This window comes from Chiloscyllium punctatum, chromosome 4 (genome assembly GCF_047496795.1).
Source record: "Chiloscyllium punctatum isolate Juve2018m chromosome 4, sChiPun1.3, whole genome shotgun sequence".
In the NCBI taxonomy this organism is placed as follows: Eukaryota; Metazoa; Chordata; class Chondrichthyes; order Orectolobiformes; family Hemiscylliidae; genus Chiloscyllium; species Chiloscyllium punctatum.
Window position 1 is genome coordinate 66,346,893 of NC_092742.1, and position 18,890 is coordinate 66,365,782.

The 18,890-nt window shown below is 43.5% G+C and overlaps 1 protein-coding gene across 1 annotated transcript in view; it reads left to right on the forward strand.

Moving 5' to 3' along the window:
- The window catches only part of ttc6 (tetratricopeptide repeat domain 6), a 230,399-nt gene that overhangs the window by 168,893 nt on the left and 42,616 nt on the right, over positions 1-18,890 (forward strand). Inside the window, exons 24-25 of the mRNA XM_072567883.1 lie at positions 6,142-6,255; positions 8,572-8,691. Of these exons, the coding sequence (XP_072423984.1) occupies positions 6,142-6,255; positions 8,572-8,691 (234 nt within the window). The remainder of the gene's footprint in view (positions 1-6,141; positions 6,256-8,571; positions 8,692-18,890) is intronic.

Sequence of the window (18,890 nt, forward strand, 5' to 3'; positions counted from 1 at the left end):
GGAGCATTGCATTGTACGTTGGGTTTCTCCAGGTGTTCTGGTTTCTGACACATTTTAGTCCAATTGCCTTGTCGGACATAACTTGCGTATGTCAAGAAATGCTGGACACAGACTTGATGGATGACGCAAGCCACGTCTCTTCAAAATTTTGTTGCATTGATCCTGTTGTTAACAGCTGCAATAATTGTTCCAGAGTCATGCACCTTCAAATGTTGCTGCCCTGCTACAATTGCTTCTAACCTGTATCCTTCTTCAAAAAGCACATCAATGATATATTCCTTGGGTTTGTCCAGAAGTATCTTTTGGAAGGATTTGATTGGTGTAGAGGCAGTTCCTTAGGCCCTTCTACAGTTGGCTTCTTTGAAATCACATTCTGTACCATATTCAATGGCTATCTTCAAATTATTGAAATGGCTCAACAAGCCATTAAGTTGTACCAAACTGCTACAAAGTATAAATAAAGGAAACTCTCTTCCTAATAGCATTGGGGGTGTTCCTACACTCTAGTAATGCCAAGATGGTAGCTCACTACACCTTCTCCAGGTCAATTAGTTTCTGGCAGTAAATTCTGATCTAGCTGAGGATGTTAATACTCCTCCGAATGAATGAAATAAAGATAGACAGATAGACTGAGGGAAAGTCAGGTACCTTGATAGTGGAATGTCACACATTGACATGCCATTTAACTTTTTTGAAAGTACATAATACAACACATGGCTTATTAGTTATAATTATTATTATAATATGCTATATAATAAGCATGCAGTATTTTAACTTCTTGCGAATAAGTCGATTGTAAAAATGTTACAATGCTTTGGTGCTAATGGATTGTTGTTTTTACAGTTACACTCTTTGGTAAGTATTGTTCATTTCAGAACTTTAAACAAGTACACTGAAATAGCTCCACAGAGGTCAGTATCCCATCACCAAGTCATCCTTTATTGACATGTGGAGAGTCCTTGACACTAATCCAACTTCCTCAGAGCCAGCTCTCAGAGTGAACAAAACTTCTGACACTCCTGTTTATATCTGTCAGCCAGAGCTCCCTGATTGAGCCAGATTAACAGCCCCTGTAAGGGAACTCATGTTTGATTCTCAATCCCTCCCCTGCTCTGAGTCCAAGGCTATTGGCTGATCCTTTTCTGATTGTAGCTCCTCCTGAGGTGTTTTAGCAGAGGGTCAAGTTCCTCCAAGTATGCCTCTGATACAGGCAACATATAGCTCGCCTCTTCTACCTGGAGCATCTCAGTAGAAACTCATTTCCCTCTTCAGGTGGCAAAGGCATTGAGGTGGTGATAACCTCCATGTCCATCTCAGATTCCGAAGAATCCTCAATGCTTGACAGAGGGAGGGAGAATTCGCAAGTTCTGGAACAACTGAAAAGTTGAGAAGAGCACATTTTGCTCCCACACCATTTGTGAGTTTGCAGGTTTAATATGATCCATGTGCTTGTTCAGTACCATCGCACCACCTGAACTGTATATCTCACTGGACCTGACTTCATATCAATCATGTCTCTTACCTACGCAGGGTCATTTCCATGGTTCCTACACTGAACTTTATCCCCTGAAGTAAACCATCTCTGTTGCTTAGCAGAATCTTGTGTCTGATATTGGTGGTCCTGATGCCATTTCGCCTTACCCCCCAATCCAGAAAGATCAGATTTAAGTTGGAACAGAGTCTTCTCCCAATTAGCAACTCTGCTTGAGCTTTCCCTTGGTTGCACAAGTGGTGGTCCCATAATCAAATAGGAACTGTGACAGTTTGGTATCTAGTGAAGCTGTAGGCTGTTTCTTTAAGCCTACCTTCAAAGTTTGGACTGGTTTCTGCCAGACCATTGGATGATGGATAGTATGGAGCTGTCCATATATGACGAATACCATTCAACATCAGGAAATACTCAGATTTCCTGCGGGTAAACGATGGCCAGTTATCTGTGACCAACACTTTGGGACTCCGTGTACTGCAAAAGACATGCACATTCTTTTTAAATTCTTGTCCCTGTGTTTGACAAATGGTCTCTATGCATGTCCAACCACTTTGAGTGGACATCCACAATGACTAATAACATTGAGCCCATGAAATGACTTGCACATTCGATGCTTAAGTGAGTCCAGGATTTACCCAGTCATTCCCATGAATGTGGGGGAGCTGCTGGCAGTGTGTTTTGTCCTGTTGGCACTCTGGGCACTGCCACACCAATGCAGCTACATTTGCATCCAATCCTCGCCACCAGACGTTGCTTCTCACCAATGGCTTCAATTTGGAAACCCATGGGTGGCCCTGGTGGAGTTCAGTCTGTATCTGATGGTGACATTTGCTCGGGACAATCACTCTTGCTCTCCATAATAATATGCCATCCTCTACTGTGATCTGATCTCTCTGGATCCAGAAAGGTTTCAATTCTCGTTGTGATGGCCCTTTGGTTTCTCCCATCACCAAAAACATTTCAGTTTTGCCAGGACCGGCTTTTTCTGTATCCAAGTCTAATATTGCCAGCTGTGACTGGAAGAGGGATGAGAAAGTTTAAAATCATTATGGACTTTTCCAGTGGTGTATCTGTCAGCAGGATGGGGATTAAGGTATCAGCATTAGCTTCCTGGCCTCCTGGATGGTGTCCCAACTTGTAATCGTACACACTTCGTATTAGAGGCCACTGCTAAATGTGGTGACACTGCCTTGTCCTCTTTACGTAGACCTAGCAGAAGTCTGTTGTCTGTTATTACTCCAAATTTACATCAGTATTGGTATTGGTGGAACTTTCTGACTTGAAATATGGTTGCCAAACCTTCCTTCTCTATCTGGGTGTATTTACACTTTGCATTAGCCAAAGTCCTGGATGCATACATCATTGGGCATTCCTCTCCATTGGACTACCTATGAGTTAATATTACCCTGATACTGTACTGGGAGACATGGCATGTCAATACCAGATTTCGCATGGGATCACAGTGTGCCATCGCTTTAGAGAATAATACTTGTTTCTTCACTTTCCTTAAAGCTATGGTTTGGCTACACCACCATTTCCAAGGGTGACACTTCTTTTAAGAGATGATGCAAAGATGCCATGATGGAGGCCAGGTTTTGTATGAACTTTCTGTAATAATTCACCAACTTAAGAAAAGACCTAAACTCTAGTACAAACATGGGAACTGGGACACCTTGATCGCACTCACTTTTTCTTCCAGTGGGTGTAACCTGGTCTTGTTAATTCTGTAGCCCAAGTAGGTCACTTGGGGTGCATGGAACACACATTTTTCCCTTCTAAGGCATACATTCACCTGGTAGAAACATTTAAGGACTATGTTCAAATTGCCTTAGTGCTCCTTTGTTAGTCCCTAGACCTTCCTGAGAAACATTGGGGTATTTAATTAGGATTTCACTCAGGCAGCCATTTTCTCATCAAAAATTGTTTAGCCAATCAAGGTGAATCTTCCTCAACCAATTTTGCTCCATCTAGCTTGGGCCGAGCCTTTTACCACAATCAGAGGTGGCTAAACCAGCTGCTTCGCACAAGAAACTGTAATCACAGATGTACCCTTAATCTGTAAAGGTTCCCTGGTATAGGATCTCAGTCTAGCTGAGGTCTTGTACAAACTTAATTGCTGGAGTCCATAGCAAATTTTGGTAAAGACTGGTTCTGTCATCCCTGAAACAGCCAGCCTCTATTGACCTGCATTAGAACCAGGTGACCATTTAACCAGATGTTTATTTTGATTGGTTCTGATTTGGATGTTGCCAAACAATATAACTTTTCCAAACCAGATGCATGGTGTGCACTCTCCCTATGAGTTCTCTTACTCAATTTAGGTCTGGTGGGACTCTTTTGCTGTCTTGAGTCTGCATACCCACAGCAACTACAATGGTTTGCAGCCTGAGTCCTGAAGAAACTTTTAACTGTTTGGTTGAGGCTTTGCTTTGCTTTGTGGTTTTGCTAATGGCTGTCCTAGAGTCCCTCTGTTCAGGATATGTCTTGAGTGAGGCTATGTAATTGCCTTTATTCAAGTTGTATTCTCCAAGTTCAGACAGACTGGCAAGAATATCCACTTCCATCAGAATACCCTGCAACTCATATGCTCAACTTGTCACATTTTCCAATGATAAAGCCAGTTTTAATGCCAGTTTGAAATCCAGTTGGGCTTCAACAACAGGTGCTTTTTTTATGGTTACATCATTAATTGCGCATCTCAAACAGTCTCTTAGTATCTCATTAAGGGTTAAACCAAAGTCACATGGTTCTACCAGTCGTCATAATCTAGTCAAAGATGCTAATATGGATCCCCCTGGTTCCAAATAGCCGGGTAAAACCAATCATATCTGAAAATTAGAGGCAGTTTGGAGTCATAATATTCCTTAACTATGTCTATCAACTCTTGAAAAGTCTTAGTAATCTGATGCCTCTGGGAAAATTAGGCTCCAAATAACCAAAAAAGCTGTGGGTTCACAAGCTGTCAGGCGAATTACTCATTGCTTTTCATCTGCCCAATTGTCTTTCCATATCCTGGGCCGAGTCTTCAATGGCAGGATCGATTAAGTCAAGCTTCCTAAGTAACAGCATGTTGCCAGATGCTTACCCGAACTCAAAAATGAATGTAGTGAGCAAATTTCTTTAGGAGTATGCTTTATGATTAGATTAGATTACCTACAGTGTGGAAACAGGCCCTTCGGCCCAACCAGTCCACACCGACCCTCTGAAGAGTAACACATCCGGACCCATTTCCCTCTGACTAGTGTACCTAACACTATGGGCAATTTAGCACACCCAATTCACCTAGCCTGCACATCTTTGTACAGTGGGAGGAAACCGCAGCACCTGATGGAAACCCACGCAGACACAGGGAGAATGTGCAAACTCCACACAGACAGTCACCCGAGGCCGGGATTGAACCTGGGACCCTGGTGTTGTGAGGCAGCAGTGCTAACCACTGAGCCACCATGCCATCCCAATACACCGTTTCTCTTGTAATCACTGAAATAACTCCACAGAGGCTGGTATCCCATCACGCAATGACTCTTACACATGGAGAGACTTTGACACTGATCCAGTTCTCTCAGAGTGAGTAGGATGTCTAACCCTCCTGTGTATGATTTTTTTCCCGAACTTCTGACACTTTTTTTTATTTCTATAAAACCCCCACACTGCGCCCATCTGCGGTAGTGCTTATTTCTCCCCTGCACCTATGTTGTGGGTGAGACACAGTGAAAGACACAAGGTGTAAACACTCCTGTTTATTTGTTATTTTTTTCTTTTTTTTTCTTTTTGTTTGTTTCTTTCTTTACCCCCACACTACCGCCTAATTGTGGTAGTGCTTATTTTTCCCCAGCACCCATATTGAGTCTGTGCAGGTGTGAGACACAATGAAAAATAGAAGATGTAAGAATCATTATTTAATTTCCAGGAAGAAAAGAAACACCCAAGTGACCAGTGACAAGCAGTGCTCTTCACATCAAAGGGCAATGCTGCATGATCAAACAGTAAAGGGAACACTCCTGTTTATATTTTTCTATGAAATGGAGAGTCCTTCACCACTAATCCAGCTCCCTCATAGCCAGCTCTCAGAGTGAACAGGATGTCTGATACTCCTGTTCTTTTTTTTTTCTTTCCCCCACACTACCGCAGTTAGGCTTATTTTCCCCAGCACCCATGTTGTGTGTGTGCAGGTGTGAGACACAGTGAAAAACACAAGGTATATGAATCTTTATTCAGTTTCCACCAGCAGGAAGAAAAGAAACACCCAAGTGGCCAATGACAAGCAGTGCCCTTCACATCAAAGGGCAACGCTGCGTGATCAAACAGTGAAGGGAACACTCCTGTTTATATCTGTCAGCCAGGGCTCCCTGATTGGACCAAGTTAACAGTTCCAATCAGGGAACTCATATTTTATGGCATCCATCTGGTTGACCTAGTTCCAATCATGACCCAGACCAAATATTTACTGCCACGTTTGAGTGATCAAATTACTTTTATATTATTGCCAGAAGTTAAGTTTGTTGTATATGTTGGGGCAGTTGAATGTTATTGTACTAAGCAGTTTTGATACATATGTGATACTTCATGTTGTTTCTCTGTACTTTCTAGAAATCATAAGTAAGTTATCTTGTATTTTACTGAAACGTTATTGAGAATCTTTTCCTTTGCAGGCATATCATTTAGCGATTGCAGATCTAACTGAAGCAATAAACTTGAATGAGACCTGCACCTTGGGCTATTTTAACAGAGCTGTCTGCTACCAGAAGATGAATGATCTTCAAAAGGTATAATGGAACAAACACATTGTAAATTCTGAGGCTGAGGCTGAGGCTGAGTGGAATGTGATTTTAAAAAAGGTCATTGTTATAAAGAGCAAGATGATCTACATTTTTTCAGATGGCAATACAGTGGGATTTCAGTCTTCCTTTATTTGTCAACATTTTGTAAGTGTTCTATAAACCTCTGTCCCTCTGGAAATATGGTGATAAGGTCATACTCTTGATTGGGGAAAGCTAATTGGGAAAGCAAAGTTAATTTTGACATGTTGTGACATTAATTAAATGTAAATGCATGCAGATTGGCCTCCCACCTGATTGACAACATACTCAATCTACTATCTGAAAGGGGAGAAACAGAAGTTTATCTCAACATCAAAAATCTGCTTTTAGCCTCTTACCAGGTTAAGTTAACCCATCTACCATTTTCCTTACTATGCGGTGACTGGACAACTCTACCCATCATCTTTCAAAGTGTTTGCAGTACCTATCCAGTGCACTGATCTGCTTCTGAGCTCATACTGGTCATTCCCATAGGACTTTCCCATGTATCTTGTGGGGAACATTTAGCTGCATTGTTTTGAGTAGTGACTCTGGATCTGGCCAGCAGAACACTACCTTCCAGTTCAGCTGTCTTCGCTGTTAGAACAATACTGTCACTTTGTTTGCTCTATCTATTCAGGTCATCCCTAGCTTACTGAAAGAACATCTATGATTCTTCATTTTTGTTGGTCTCATCTCTGACTTAAGTCCATTTTAGTGGTGCTTTGGGTGAAGATCTTAGACCTTTTGTCTTATGTTCTCCTGTGATGACAAACTGTGCTCTCTCTCTCCATGACTTTGTATAGATAGGTCGTCATGGTCTTTTACATCTACACCAGAGATCTGAATATTACCAATTTGTTTTGCTGCTCCTTTATATCCTGTGTGTTCCTCAGCTACTTTCTGCTGCAATACATCCTGGCTTACTTTGAAATCAATAGGCAGACAGAGGAATTTATACTGACCAAATGACATGTTGAATGTTATGGTTGAATCTGGAAGAGTGCGCCATTGCCCTAGTTCCACAACACCACGGGACACAACATAAAATATTTATTCTGATTACCCAGGTAACCAATGAAATACTTTATCCATTTCAATTTTAAGTAAAATGGTCAATTGTATTTCTTCGTAAATGCAATCATCAGGTTTATTATCAAAACAGAACGTAATCATTAAGATGCAACACCGGTTAACAGTACATCAGTTAATGAATTATAAATGCTTATCCCTCTAAATATCTACCAGACATGATTCTCTGCAGCAATGGGCTTTCTGAAAAAAAAAACAAAGTGACAAATGGCTTATTCTTGAAGGCAAAAGAAGGTAGTATAAGATATTCTAATGCCTGTGGCTTTGATGTTCTAATTTGTGGTCAATTCATTGATTAGGTATGGTTGTCTCTGAAGTCTTGAAAACATAACTTGCTCAGAAACTACAATTGTAAGCTGTTTCTTCAGTCACTTTTTTCAAAAGATCAAATTTGAGAGATCAGATTGGCAGCTTATTCTAAGCTTGACAGCTTGTTTTTAACAGGTATCCCTCCAATTCAGCTGATTCTTTGCAGGCTTCCCTTTAATCAGAGAATAGTAAGAACTTTCTCCAAGCCAGCAGTTATTCCAGTGATATGTTTTGCAGGAAACCTTATTAAAAATCCTCAGTGTCAACAGTCAACTTTTAAAGATGCCACTCCAGATAACTTCAGAAAACTGTCAAAGAGAACTGCAGGACAGTAGATGTCAAATTATCTGAAAAATAGTTGATGATCAAGAAGGAAAGGGAGGGAGAAATCAAGAACAACCTCTATCGCTGGAGAAAATATATGCCAAAGGATTGAAGGCTGTCATGTCCTCTGCATCTAATTCTCAGGGTGTTTGACAGGGTAGACACTCACAGGCATTGTCATGCTTTTAATCACAATTACCCAATACGTCAGCTTCTGTGTTTCTTGCTACATTGTGGTTACTGTTTGGACGCCTGGAGATCACTCCCATAAGTGACATTTTCCCCCTACTGTTTCTCATCTCCATCCGACCTGATTCTTCATCCTGATATCCTGAGCCAAAATCAGCTCTAAGTTTCGCATCAATACCATCTTTGATAAGGAGTGCTATCCTTCCATTTCCACGTGGCTTCCTATTCTTCTTCAGTATCATATTGATGCCTTATATCCTGCAAACAGATGGATTTAAGAGTTTTTAAAAAAAGCCATATGCAACTAGGTTTATCATGTTTTCAAATCAAATTTATTGTTCAATTTACATATTCTGTAACTTTTTTCAGGCATTGAAAGACTATGGAATAGTTCTGCTCCTTGGCAGTGACAAAAGGTTAACTTTGAAGGTGCTCGTTAATCGTGGTCTGTTATATTTGAAGATGGACGACCACCAGAATGCACTAAAGGTCAGCAGAACAAACATGACAAAGGGCTTCCAGCAAGAAAAGAATGATAAACTTTTGGTGCACTTTTGGAGATTGGCAGAACGTATTTGTGCAGTTTCCAAATGGTGACTTTGAATTTTAGCCATGTGAAGGCAAAAAAACATAATACATCAGCTCTGGCACTTCGAGCAGATCATACTCAATTTGTAGGGAACCTGATAATTATGATGATTGCTGATAATGGAGGGTATGAGGGCTATGGTGGTTGGTATAGAGACCAGAGGTTGGAATGGAGGGCATGAGGGGCTATGGATTGGCATAATTGGGGTATAGGAAGCATGGGGGTTGAGGGGCTGAGGGCTAAATGGATAGAGTTTGCGGAATTCCTACTCTCATGGCACTCCTCCACATTTGGCAGCCCCAAAGGCTGACTCTGAACTGTCTCCAAAGCCTGACCTCCATTGACATTAGCCCCCCAGCCCCAGTATCAAAAATATGACTGATTATCTGGGGTCCCTTCTCCCAAGTTGGGTTTGTAGGTCTACACTCCTGACGCAGGAGTGAAAATTAAAAGACCATAAAATATAGGAGCAAAATTAGGCTATTCAGCTCATCAAACCTAATCCAGCATTTGATCATTGCTGATTTGTTTCTCAAGCCCATTCTCCTGCCTTCTCCCCATAACTCTTGATCCCCCCTACCAATCAATCAAGAACCTATCTTTGTCCGAAGTGCACTCAATGGCTTCCCCTCCACCTCTCTCAGTGACAATGAGTTCAGCCTCAGTAGCACATATCTGCTCTTGTATTCTAGCCCTTTTGAAATGAATGCTAAAATTGCATTTGTCTTCCAAACTGCCAAATAAACCTGTATATTAACTTTAAGTGAATCCTAAACTAGGATTCCCAAGTCCCTTTGTGCTTCAGATTTCTGAAGCATGTTGCCATTTTGAAAATAGTTTACACCTCTTTTCTTCCTATCTAGTGCATAACCTTACGTTGTAATTTTCTTTGTTCTCTGTTCTTTCCCACATTGTATTCATCCACCCAGTCTGCTAGCCTGTCCAAGTCTTTCTGCTGTCTCCCTACTTCCTCAACATAACCTATACCTCCATCTATGCTTGTGTCATTTTCAAACTTAGCAAAAGCACTCAGTTCCTTCATTCAGTTTGTTAATCGATAACATGAATATTTGTGGTTCCAATACTGACCTGCGAAACTCCATTAGTCACCGGCCTCCATCCTGAAAAACACCTTTATTGCCAATTTTTGCCTTCTGCCAGTCCTCTATCCATGCCAGTACCTTGCCCCTAACACCATGGGGTCTTATCTTATTCAAACACCTCCCATATAGTACCTTGTTAAAGGCCTTCTGAAGATCCAAATAAATCCACTGGCTGTCCTTTGACTAAATAGCTTGTTACCTCCTCAAAGAATTTGAGTAGGATTTGTCAGGCATGTCCTGGATATAGGTTTGCTCGCTGAGCTGGAAGGTTCATTTCCAGACGTTTCATCACCCTACTAGGTAATACCTTCAGTGGCATCCAGGCAAAGCACTGTTCATGATTTCTGGTTTCTATTTATATCGTTGTGTTTCTTTGGGTTGATTATGTCATTTCCTGTGGTGATGTCATTTCCAATTATTTTTCTCAGAGGGTGGTAGATGAGGTCTAACTCGATGTGTTTGTTGATAGAGTTTCGGTTGGAATGCCATGTTTCAAGGAATTATCATGCTTGTCTCTGTTTGGCTTGTCCTAGGATGGATGTGTTGTCCCAGTCGAAGTGGTGTCCTTCCTTGTCTGTATGTAAGGATAGTAGTGAGAGAGGGTCATGTCGTTTTGTGGCTAGTTGGTGTTCATGTATCCCGGTGGCTAGTTTTCTGCCTGTTTGTCCAGTGTATTGTTTGTTACAGTTCTTGCACGGTATTTTGTAAATGACATTTGTTTTGCTCCTTGTCTGTATACGGTCTTTCAAGATCATTAGCTGATGTTTTAGTGTGTTGGTGGCATACCCTTACTGGCATAAAATCCACTAAAGAGGAGGAAAACAACAACAAACTGCCATTCTTAGATGACACAGTAGAACGAACAGCCAATGGGCAACTTCAAACCAGCGTCTACAAGAAAAGAACACATACGGACCAAATATTGAACTACAGAAGCAATCATCTCAATATCCAGAGACAAAGCTGCATCAGAACATTATTTCAATGAGCCAACACACACTGCATCACAGAGGAACTACGCAAAGCAGAGAAAGAATGGGTACCCAGTGAACACAATCCACCGATTTCTCAGCAACAAACCCAAACAAGCAGACAAAACACGTCCAGAAACCCTAACCACTCTCTCCTACATCAAAGACATCTCGGAAATGACTGCCAGACTACTCAGACCCCTTGGCATCATGGTAGCCCACAAACCCACCAACACACTAAAACAGCAGCTAATGATCTTGAAAGACCATATAAAGACAAGGAGCAAAATTAATGTTATTTACAAAATATCGTGCAAGAACTGTAACAACAATACACTGGACAAACAGGCAGAAAACTAGCCACCAGAATATATGAACATCAACTAGCCACAAAAAGACATGACCTTCTCTCACTAGTATCCTTACATACAGATAAGGAAGGATACCACTTCAACTGAGACAACACATCCATCCTAGGACAAGCCAAACAGAGACACACACGAGAATTCCTAGAAGCATGGCATTCCAATCGGAACTCTATCAACAAACACATCGAGTTAGACCCCATCTACCACCACTGAGAAAAAGAATAGGAAATCACATCACCATAGGAAATGACATCACCAACCCAAAGAAACCCAAACATATAAATAGAAAGCAGGAATCATGAAAAGTGCTTTGTCCGGAGGCTCACTGAAGGTGTTACCTCGTAGGGTGACAAAACGTCTGGAAGTGAACCTTCCAGCTCAGCGAGCAAACCTACATCCAGAACCTCAACCTGAGCTACAAATCTTCTCAAAACTCGCTAAGACATGTCCTCCCTAGACAAAGCTGTGCTGACTCAGGTCTATTTTATTCTGCACTTCCAAGTACTCCACGTTCCTATCCCAATAATAGACTCTAAACTCTTCCCAACCATTGAAGTCAGGCTAACCAGTCTATAGTTTCCTGTCTTCTGCCCTCTTCCCTTCTTGAACAGAGGTATTACAGTAGCCATTTTCCAGTCCTTTGGAACTGTCCCAGATCCCAGTGATTCCTGAAAGGTCACCATCAATGCCTCCACAATCTCCTCAGCTATCTCAGCTCCTCAGTACTCCAGAGTGTAGTCCATCCAGTATGGGTAATGTATCTACCTACAGACCTTTCAGCTTCCCCAGCACCTTCACCTTAATGTTGGCCAAGACACTAAGCTCTGACCCTGAACACTTTTGAAGTTCTGGAATGCTACTGCTGTCTTCCACAGTGAAAATGGATGCAAATGATCAATTTCAGTTCCTCCGCCATTTGTTCGTTCCCCATTACTACTTTTCCAACCTCATTTTCCAATCGTTCAATGTTCACCCTTGCCTCTTTCTTACTTTTTAGATATCTCTCCCTGTTTAGAAACCTCTCCCTGTTATTGCTTTTTTAGTTACCCTCTGGTAATTTTTAAAAGCTTCCCAATGCTCTGGCTTCCTACTGATCTTCATCACATTGTCTTCCTTTTCTATTCCTTTATGCTGTCCCTGACGTCACTTATCAACCATAGTTGCCTCATGCTTCCCTTAGTATGTATCTTCTTCCTTGGGAGGAATTTCTGATGTGTCGTATGAATTGCCCCAAGAAATCCCTGTCATTGCTGCTCCGCTGCCTTCCCTGCTAGGGTACCCTTCCAATCAACTCTGGGCAGCTCCTCCCTCATGTCATTGCAGTTACCTTTACTGAATTGTAATAGCGTTGCACCCAATTCCAACCTCTCCCTCTCAAACTGCAGGGTGAACTCTATCACACTATGGTCACTCTGCCCTAGGGGTTCCTATACCTTCAGCTACTTTTCAGGCCTTTTAGTGCAGGTGACCTCCAGCAAATTAGTTCAGGAACACAGTCTAGGCTGCATTATACTGATTATCCCGAACACAACAGGCGTGAACACATGTTCACGCCTGAAAGGTGAACGTTTAGCAATGATTCTTCTTAACCCCAAATTCAGACAAATATGTTTAACATTTAATTTACTTTAATTTCTCCAATGCAATGAAGAAAAACATTAAGGATATCAATAAATCTTTCAGTTAGAAGACCCAGTCTGCAATTATTATACTATATTATGCATAGAAATAGGCCCAGCAACTTGAATCCTAAGCTTCTAATGTTTTAAACATTGTATAATGGATGTATGCCATGGTGCAGAGTGAAGGGACTATATCTGAAAAAGGGGGTACATTTTCTACATAGCTAGATTTCAGAACCTCTTTTAAAATCAATTTGTAGTTGAATGCAACATGCACATTGCAAGCTTCTATCAGTTGTTGTATTCAACGTAATCAGGTCTGCGTGCGGCTTAGTCAGTGACCCTGAAGTAACTTGCTGAAAGTCACCTGCACCACAGGGCCTGAAATTTCACTCAGGGGTGCAGACCCACAAACCCAAATCAGTGGAAAGGACCCCACATAATCAGGTTTTTGGTGCTTGGGGTGGAGGGAAGATATTAATGGTAGGAGAAAGTGAGGACTGCAGATGATGGAGATCAGAGCTGAAAATGAGTTGCTGGAAAAGCGCAGCAGGTCAGGCAGCATCCAAGGAGCAGGAGAATCAACATTTCGGGCATGAGCCCTTCTTCAGGAATGAGGAAAGTGTGTCTAGCAGGCTAAGATAAAAGGTAGGGAGGAGGGACTAGGGGGAGGGACTAGTTGGAAATGCGATAGGTGGAAGGAGGTTAAGGTGAGGGTGATAGGCCGGAGTGGGGGTGGGGGCAGAGAGGTCAGGAAGAAGATTGCAGGTTAGGAAGGTGGTGCTGAGTTCAAGGTTTGGGACTGAGACAAGGTGGGGGAGGGGAAATGAGGAAACTGGAGAAATCTGAGTTCATCCCTTGTGGTTGGAGGGTTCCTAGGCGGAAGATGAGGCGCTCTTCCTCCAGCCATCGTGTTGCTATGTTCTGGCGATGGAGGAGTCCAAGGACCTGCATGTCCTTGGTGGAGTGGGAGGGGGAGTTGAAGTGTTGAGCCACGGGGTGGTTGAGTTGGTTGGTCCGGGTGTCCCAGAGGTTCTGCAAGTAGGCGGCCTGTCTCCCCATTATAGAGGAGGCCACATCGGGTGCAGCGGATGCAACAAATGATGTGTGTGGAGGTGTGGGTGAATTTGTGGTGGATATGAAAGGATCCCTTGGGGCCTTGGAGGGAAGTAAGGGGGGAGATGTGGGTGCAAGTTTTGCATTTCTTGCGGTTGCAGGGGAAGGTGCCGGGAGTGGAGATTGGGTTGGTGGGGGGTGTCAACCTGACGAGGGAGTCACGGTGGGAGTGGTCTTTTCGGAACGCTGATAGGGGAGGGGAGTGAAATATATCCCTGGTGATGGGGTCCATTTTGAGGTGGCGGAAATGACAGAGGATGATATGGTGTATATGGAGGTTGGTGGGGTGGTAGGTGAGGACCAGTGGGGTTCTGTCCTGGTGGCGATTGGAGGGGTGGGGCTCAAGGGCAGAGGAGCGGGAAGTGGAGAAGATGCGGTGGAGGGCATCGTCGACCATGTCTGGGGGGAAATTGCGGTCTTTGAAGAAGGAGGCCATCTGGGTTTACAGTATTGGAACTGGTCCTCCTGGGAGCAGATGCGGCGGAGACGAAGGAATTGGGAATATGGGATGGCGTTTTTACAGGGGGCAGGGTGGGAGGATGTGTAGTCTAGGTAGCTGTGGGAGTCGGTCGGTTTATAATAAATGTCCGTGTTGATTCGATTGCCCGAGATAGAAATGGAGAGGTCTAGGAAGAGGAGGGGGGAGTCTGAGACAGTCCAGGTAAATTTGAGGTCGGGGTGGAAGGTGTTGGTAAAGTGGATGAGCTGTTCAACCTCCTCGTGGGAGCACGAGGCAGCGCCGATATAGTCATCGATGTAGCGGAGGAAAAGGTGGGGGGTGGTGCCAGTGTAGCTACGGAAGATAGACTGTTCCACATATCCTACGAAGAGGCAGGCATAGCTGGGGCCTATGCAGGTGCCCATGGCTACTCGTTTGGTTTGGAGGAAGTGGGAGGATTGGAAAGAGAAGTTGTTCAGGGTGAGGACCAGTTCAGTCAGTTGAAGGAGGGTGTCAGTGGAAGGGTACTGGTTGGTATGGCTGGAAAGGAAGAAGCGGAGGGCTTTGAGTCCTTTGTGATGGGTGATGGAGGTTTACAGGGACTGGATGTCCACGGTGGAGATAAGGCATTGGGGACTGGGGAAGCGAGAATCATGGAGGAGGTGGAGGGCATGGGTGGTGTCCCGAATGTAGGTGGGGAGTTCTTGGACTAAGGGGGACAGGACCGTGTTGAGGTATGCAGAGATGAGTTCGGTGGGGCAGGAGCAGGCTGAGACAATGGGTTGGCTAGGGCAGTCAGGTTTGTGGATTTTGGGCAGGAGGTAGAAATGGGCGGTGCGGGGTTGTGGGACTATGAGGTTGGAGGCGGTGGATGGGAGATCCCCTGAGGTGATGAGGTTCTGGATGGTCTGGGAGATGATGGTTTGGTAGTGGGAAGTGGGGTCATGGTCAACGGGACAGTAGGAGGAGGTGTCTGCGAGCTGGCGTTTAGCCTCAGCGGTGTAAAGGTCGGTGCGCCAAACTACTACCGCGCCTCCCTTGTCTGCCGGTTTGTTACTGAGGTTGGGGTTGGAACAGAGGGAGTGGAGGGCTGCATGTTCCAAGGGTGAGAGGTTGGAGTGGGTGAGAGGGGTGGAGAGATTGAGGCGGTTAATGTCGCGGCGGCAGTTGGCTATGAAGAGATCGAGGGCAGGTAAGAGGCCAGCACAGGGTGTCCAGGTGGATGGGGTGTGTTGGAGGCAGGAGAAGGGGTCGTCAGAGGGTGGGCGAGAATCCTGGTTGAAGTAGTAGGTGCGGAGGCGAAGGCGGCGGAATTAATGGTAGTTCGGCTCAAATATTTTATCAGACCAATCAAATTCCTCACCTACCATCCTTTGCACTTAAATCCTCCACACCAAATCACCTATCCACTGTGGCAGACCACAAGACCCATGCTGACAGGAAATTAAATAATGTTTTTAGTGTACTGAAAACAACAAATGCTGGAGATCACAGTGGGTCAGTTAGCAATCATGGAGAGAGAACAAGCTAATATTTCAAGTCTAGATGACTCTTCATCAGAGCTGGTGAAGTGTGGAGCATTTATACTATAATTTCCATGTCCAAAACAGCATTGTTGACATTACTTGCTTCGTCCATAATCGTGGTTTCCCACTCATTGTGGTTGACAGGGTCTTCAACCCTATCTGACCTGTCCCTCCCATCATCACTCACAGCAGCGTGATTGGGTCCCCCTTGTCCTCCAGCCTTCGCATTCAAAATGATCATTCTCCACCATTTCAGACAACTCCAGCAGAATGTCACCACGAAACACATCTTCCCCTCACTCCCCCATTTGCGTTTCGCAGGGATTGTTCCCTCTGGGACACCCTAGTCCATTTCACCACCACCAACACCAGCCTGTCTCCCCACGGCACCTCCCCATGTAATCACAAAAGGTGACAAACCTGCCCCTTCATGTCCTCCCTGCTCACCATCTAAGGGCCTAAACTGACTTTCCAAGTGAGGCAGCATTTCTCCTGTACCTCCTCCAGTCTTGTGTATTGTATTCACTGCACTCCATTTGGCCTACTGTACATTGGAGAAACCAAACACAGATTGGTGATCGCTTTGTGGAACACCTCTGGTCTGTGTGCAAGCATGACCCTGACCTTACTGTAGCCAGCCATTTTAACACAGTGTCCTGGTCGCACGCCCACATTGTCTGTCCTTGGCATGCTGCAGCCAGTGAATTACAGCGCAAACTAGAGGAGCAACATCTCAACTTCAGATTAGGCACTTTACAGCTTTCTGGACTTAATATTGAGTTCAACATCTTTAAATTGTGAACTATTTCTTCCCTTCGTTTTAGCATGTTATCACGTCCTCCCCAACAGTTCCTGTCCTTTCATCTCGGCCGCAGACATACCATTGTTTTGTCATTCTCACATGCTAATCACTTAATCTGAGCTGTCAACATCTTTTCTCCACTAGCACTCTACACCGACAACCTCCATAACGTTCCCCCCCCCCACCCCCGCCATGCATAAACACTGTCCCTTCCATACTTCACTTCAGCTCTGATGAAGAGTCATCTAGACTTGAAACGTTAGTTGCTGTCTCTCCATGGATGCTTATTGACCTGCTGTGATCTCCAACATTTGTCGTTTTCACTAGATTCCAACATCTGCAGTAATTTGTTCCTAACGTTGTTAGTGTATACTGATTAATTGAGTGTTTAAAGGAAAACATTTATTGATTTTTTTTAAAATCCTCAATCCCTATATATATTCTGCTTGTAATAATCAGTTCTTTCTTTAAAAAAATAAACCGTTGTATTCATAGCCCTACATTGAAGACTGTTGACTACTTGGTGCATTTAATCAAATAGAGAACATAGATGCACACATCCCATCATGACGCTAGGTTGTGAAATCAATAAAGCAGTACAAATCCTAGGTTTGTCTTCAAGCTTATGTCAATGGAGTACAATAGCAATCACATTTGCTTTAATTTTAAGGCAGCTGGTTTCTTTTATTTTAAACACTAAGTAATTTAAATGCCTTGACAACTTGACAGATTTCAAATTTTTACATTGCTTTCATGTGTTCATATTTACATGTAATGAGTGCACAGGATACTTCACCTCCCCCCAAAAGTGTCCTGACTTATGAGGGCCCCTTCCAAAAGGTATTCTACCTCTCCAAAGAACTCCAGTAAATTGAAATCTTCTTTAGTTTAAAGCCACAAGACATGTTTTGGACATCCGGCTTGTGAAAATTGTATCTGACTGGAGATACCTGCACTTTCACATGTGCACAAAAGCAAAACACTGTGATTGCTGCAGATCTGGCAGCATCTATGGAAAAAGGAGGGGTGATCTTTTTGAATCTAACATGATTAACACAACAGAAGCTAACATAAGAGAGTTAGCAGTTCGTGTTACAGTTGTATAAGACTTTGGTTTGGCCACATTTGGAATACTGCATACAGTTCTGGTCGCCACGATGCTAAAAGGATGTGTATGCTTTGGAGAGGGTGCAGAGGAGGTTCACCAGGATGTCGCCTGATATGGAGGGTGGTAGCTATGAGGGGAGGTTGAGTAGATTAGGATTGTTTCATTGAAAAGAAGGAAGTTGAGGGGTGACCTGATTGAGGCCTACAAAATCATGAGAGGTGTAGACAGGGTGGATAGCAAGAAACCTTTTTCCAGAGTAGAGGACTCAATTACTAGGGATCGTAAGTTCAAAGTGAGAAGGGAAAAGTTTAGGGGAGATACATGTGGAACGCTCTTCACGCAGAGGATGGTAGGTGCATGGATTGCGTTGCCAGTGGAGGTGGTAGGGGTGGGAACGATAGCATCATTTAAGATGTATCTGGACAGGTACATGAATGGGCAGGGAGCAACTGGATACAGATTCTTAGAAAATAGATGATAGATTTAGATAGAGGATATGGATTGGCACAGGCTTGGAGGACCGAAGGCCCTGTTCCTGTGCTGTAATGTTCTTTGATCTTTGTCTCCTAAGGACTCTTATATGTAGTTATTTCTGTCAACAGGTGTGTGCAAATTACAACCCACCCTTTTTTTTCTCCCATGCCCCTCACACCAATGAAAATGGTGGGTGCTTGTTTTGGGTTGGTCTTCCCGAATCACGGCTTTGGTGTCATTTTGGGTAAGCTGCAGACTCGCTGCTGCTTTGAGAGAGTTCATACCCAAGTTGGAATGAAATAGCTGGGAAGGGAAAGAGTCAATACCAAGTTCCTGAGAACACTTCCAGCTGTCACTTGCTTCCTTTCATGTCCCTTTATGAGTAAAGGTATGATTCTGCACTTCTGATTTACCTCATCCCTCTCAATTTCCCCTCCCTCAATGGCTTCTCCAGACCTATCTCAGACTGCTGTTGGAAATTAATATCCTTTTATATCACAAGCTGGCTGAGCCTTGCAGTTCAATGATTTAATTTAAATGGGACTGAAGGCCAATATAGAGTGCGCCTCA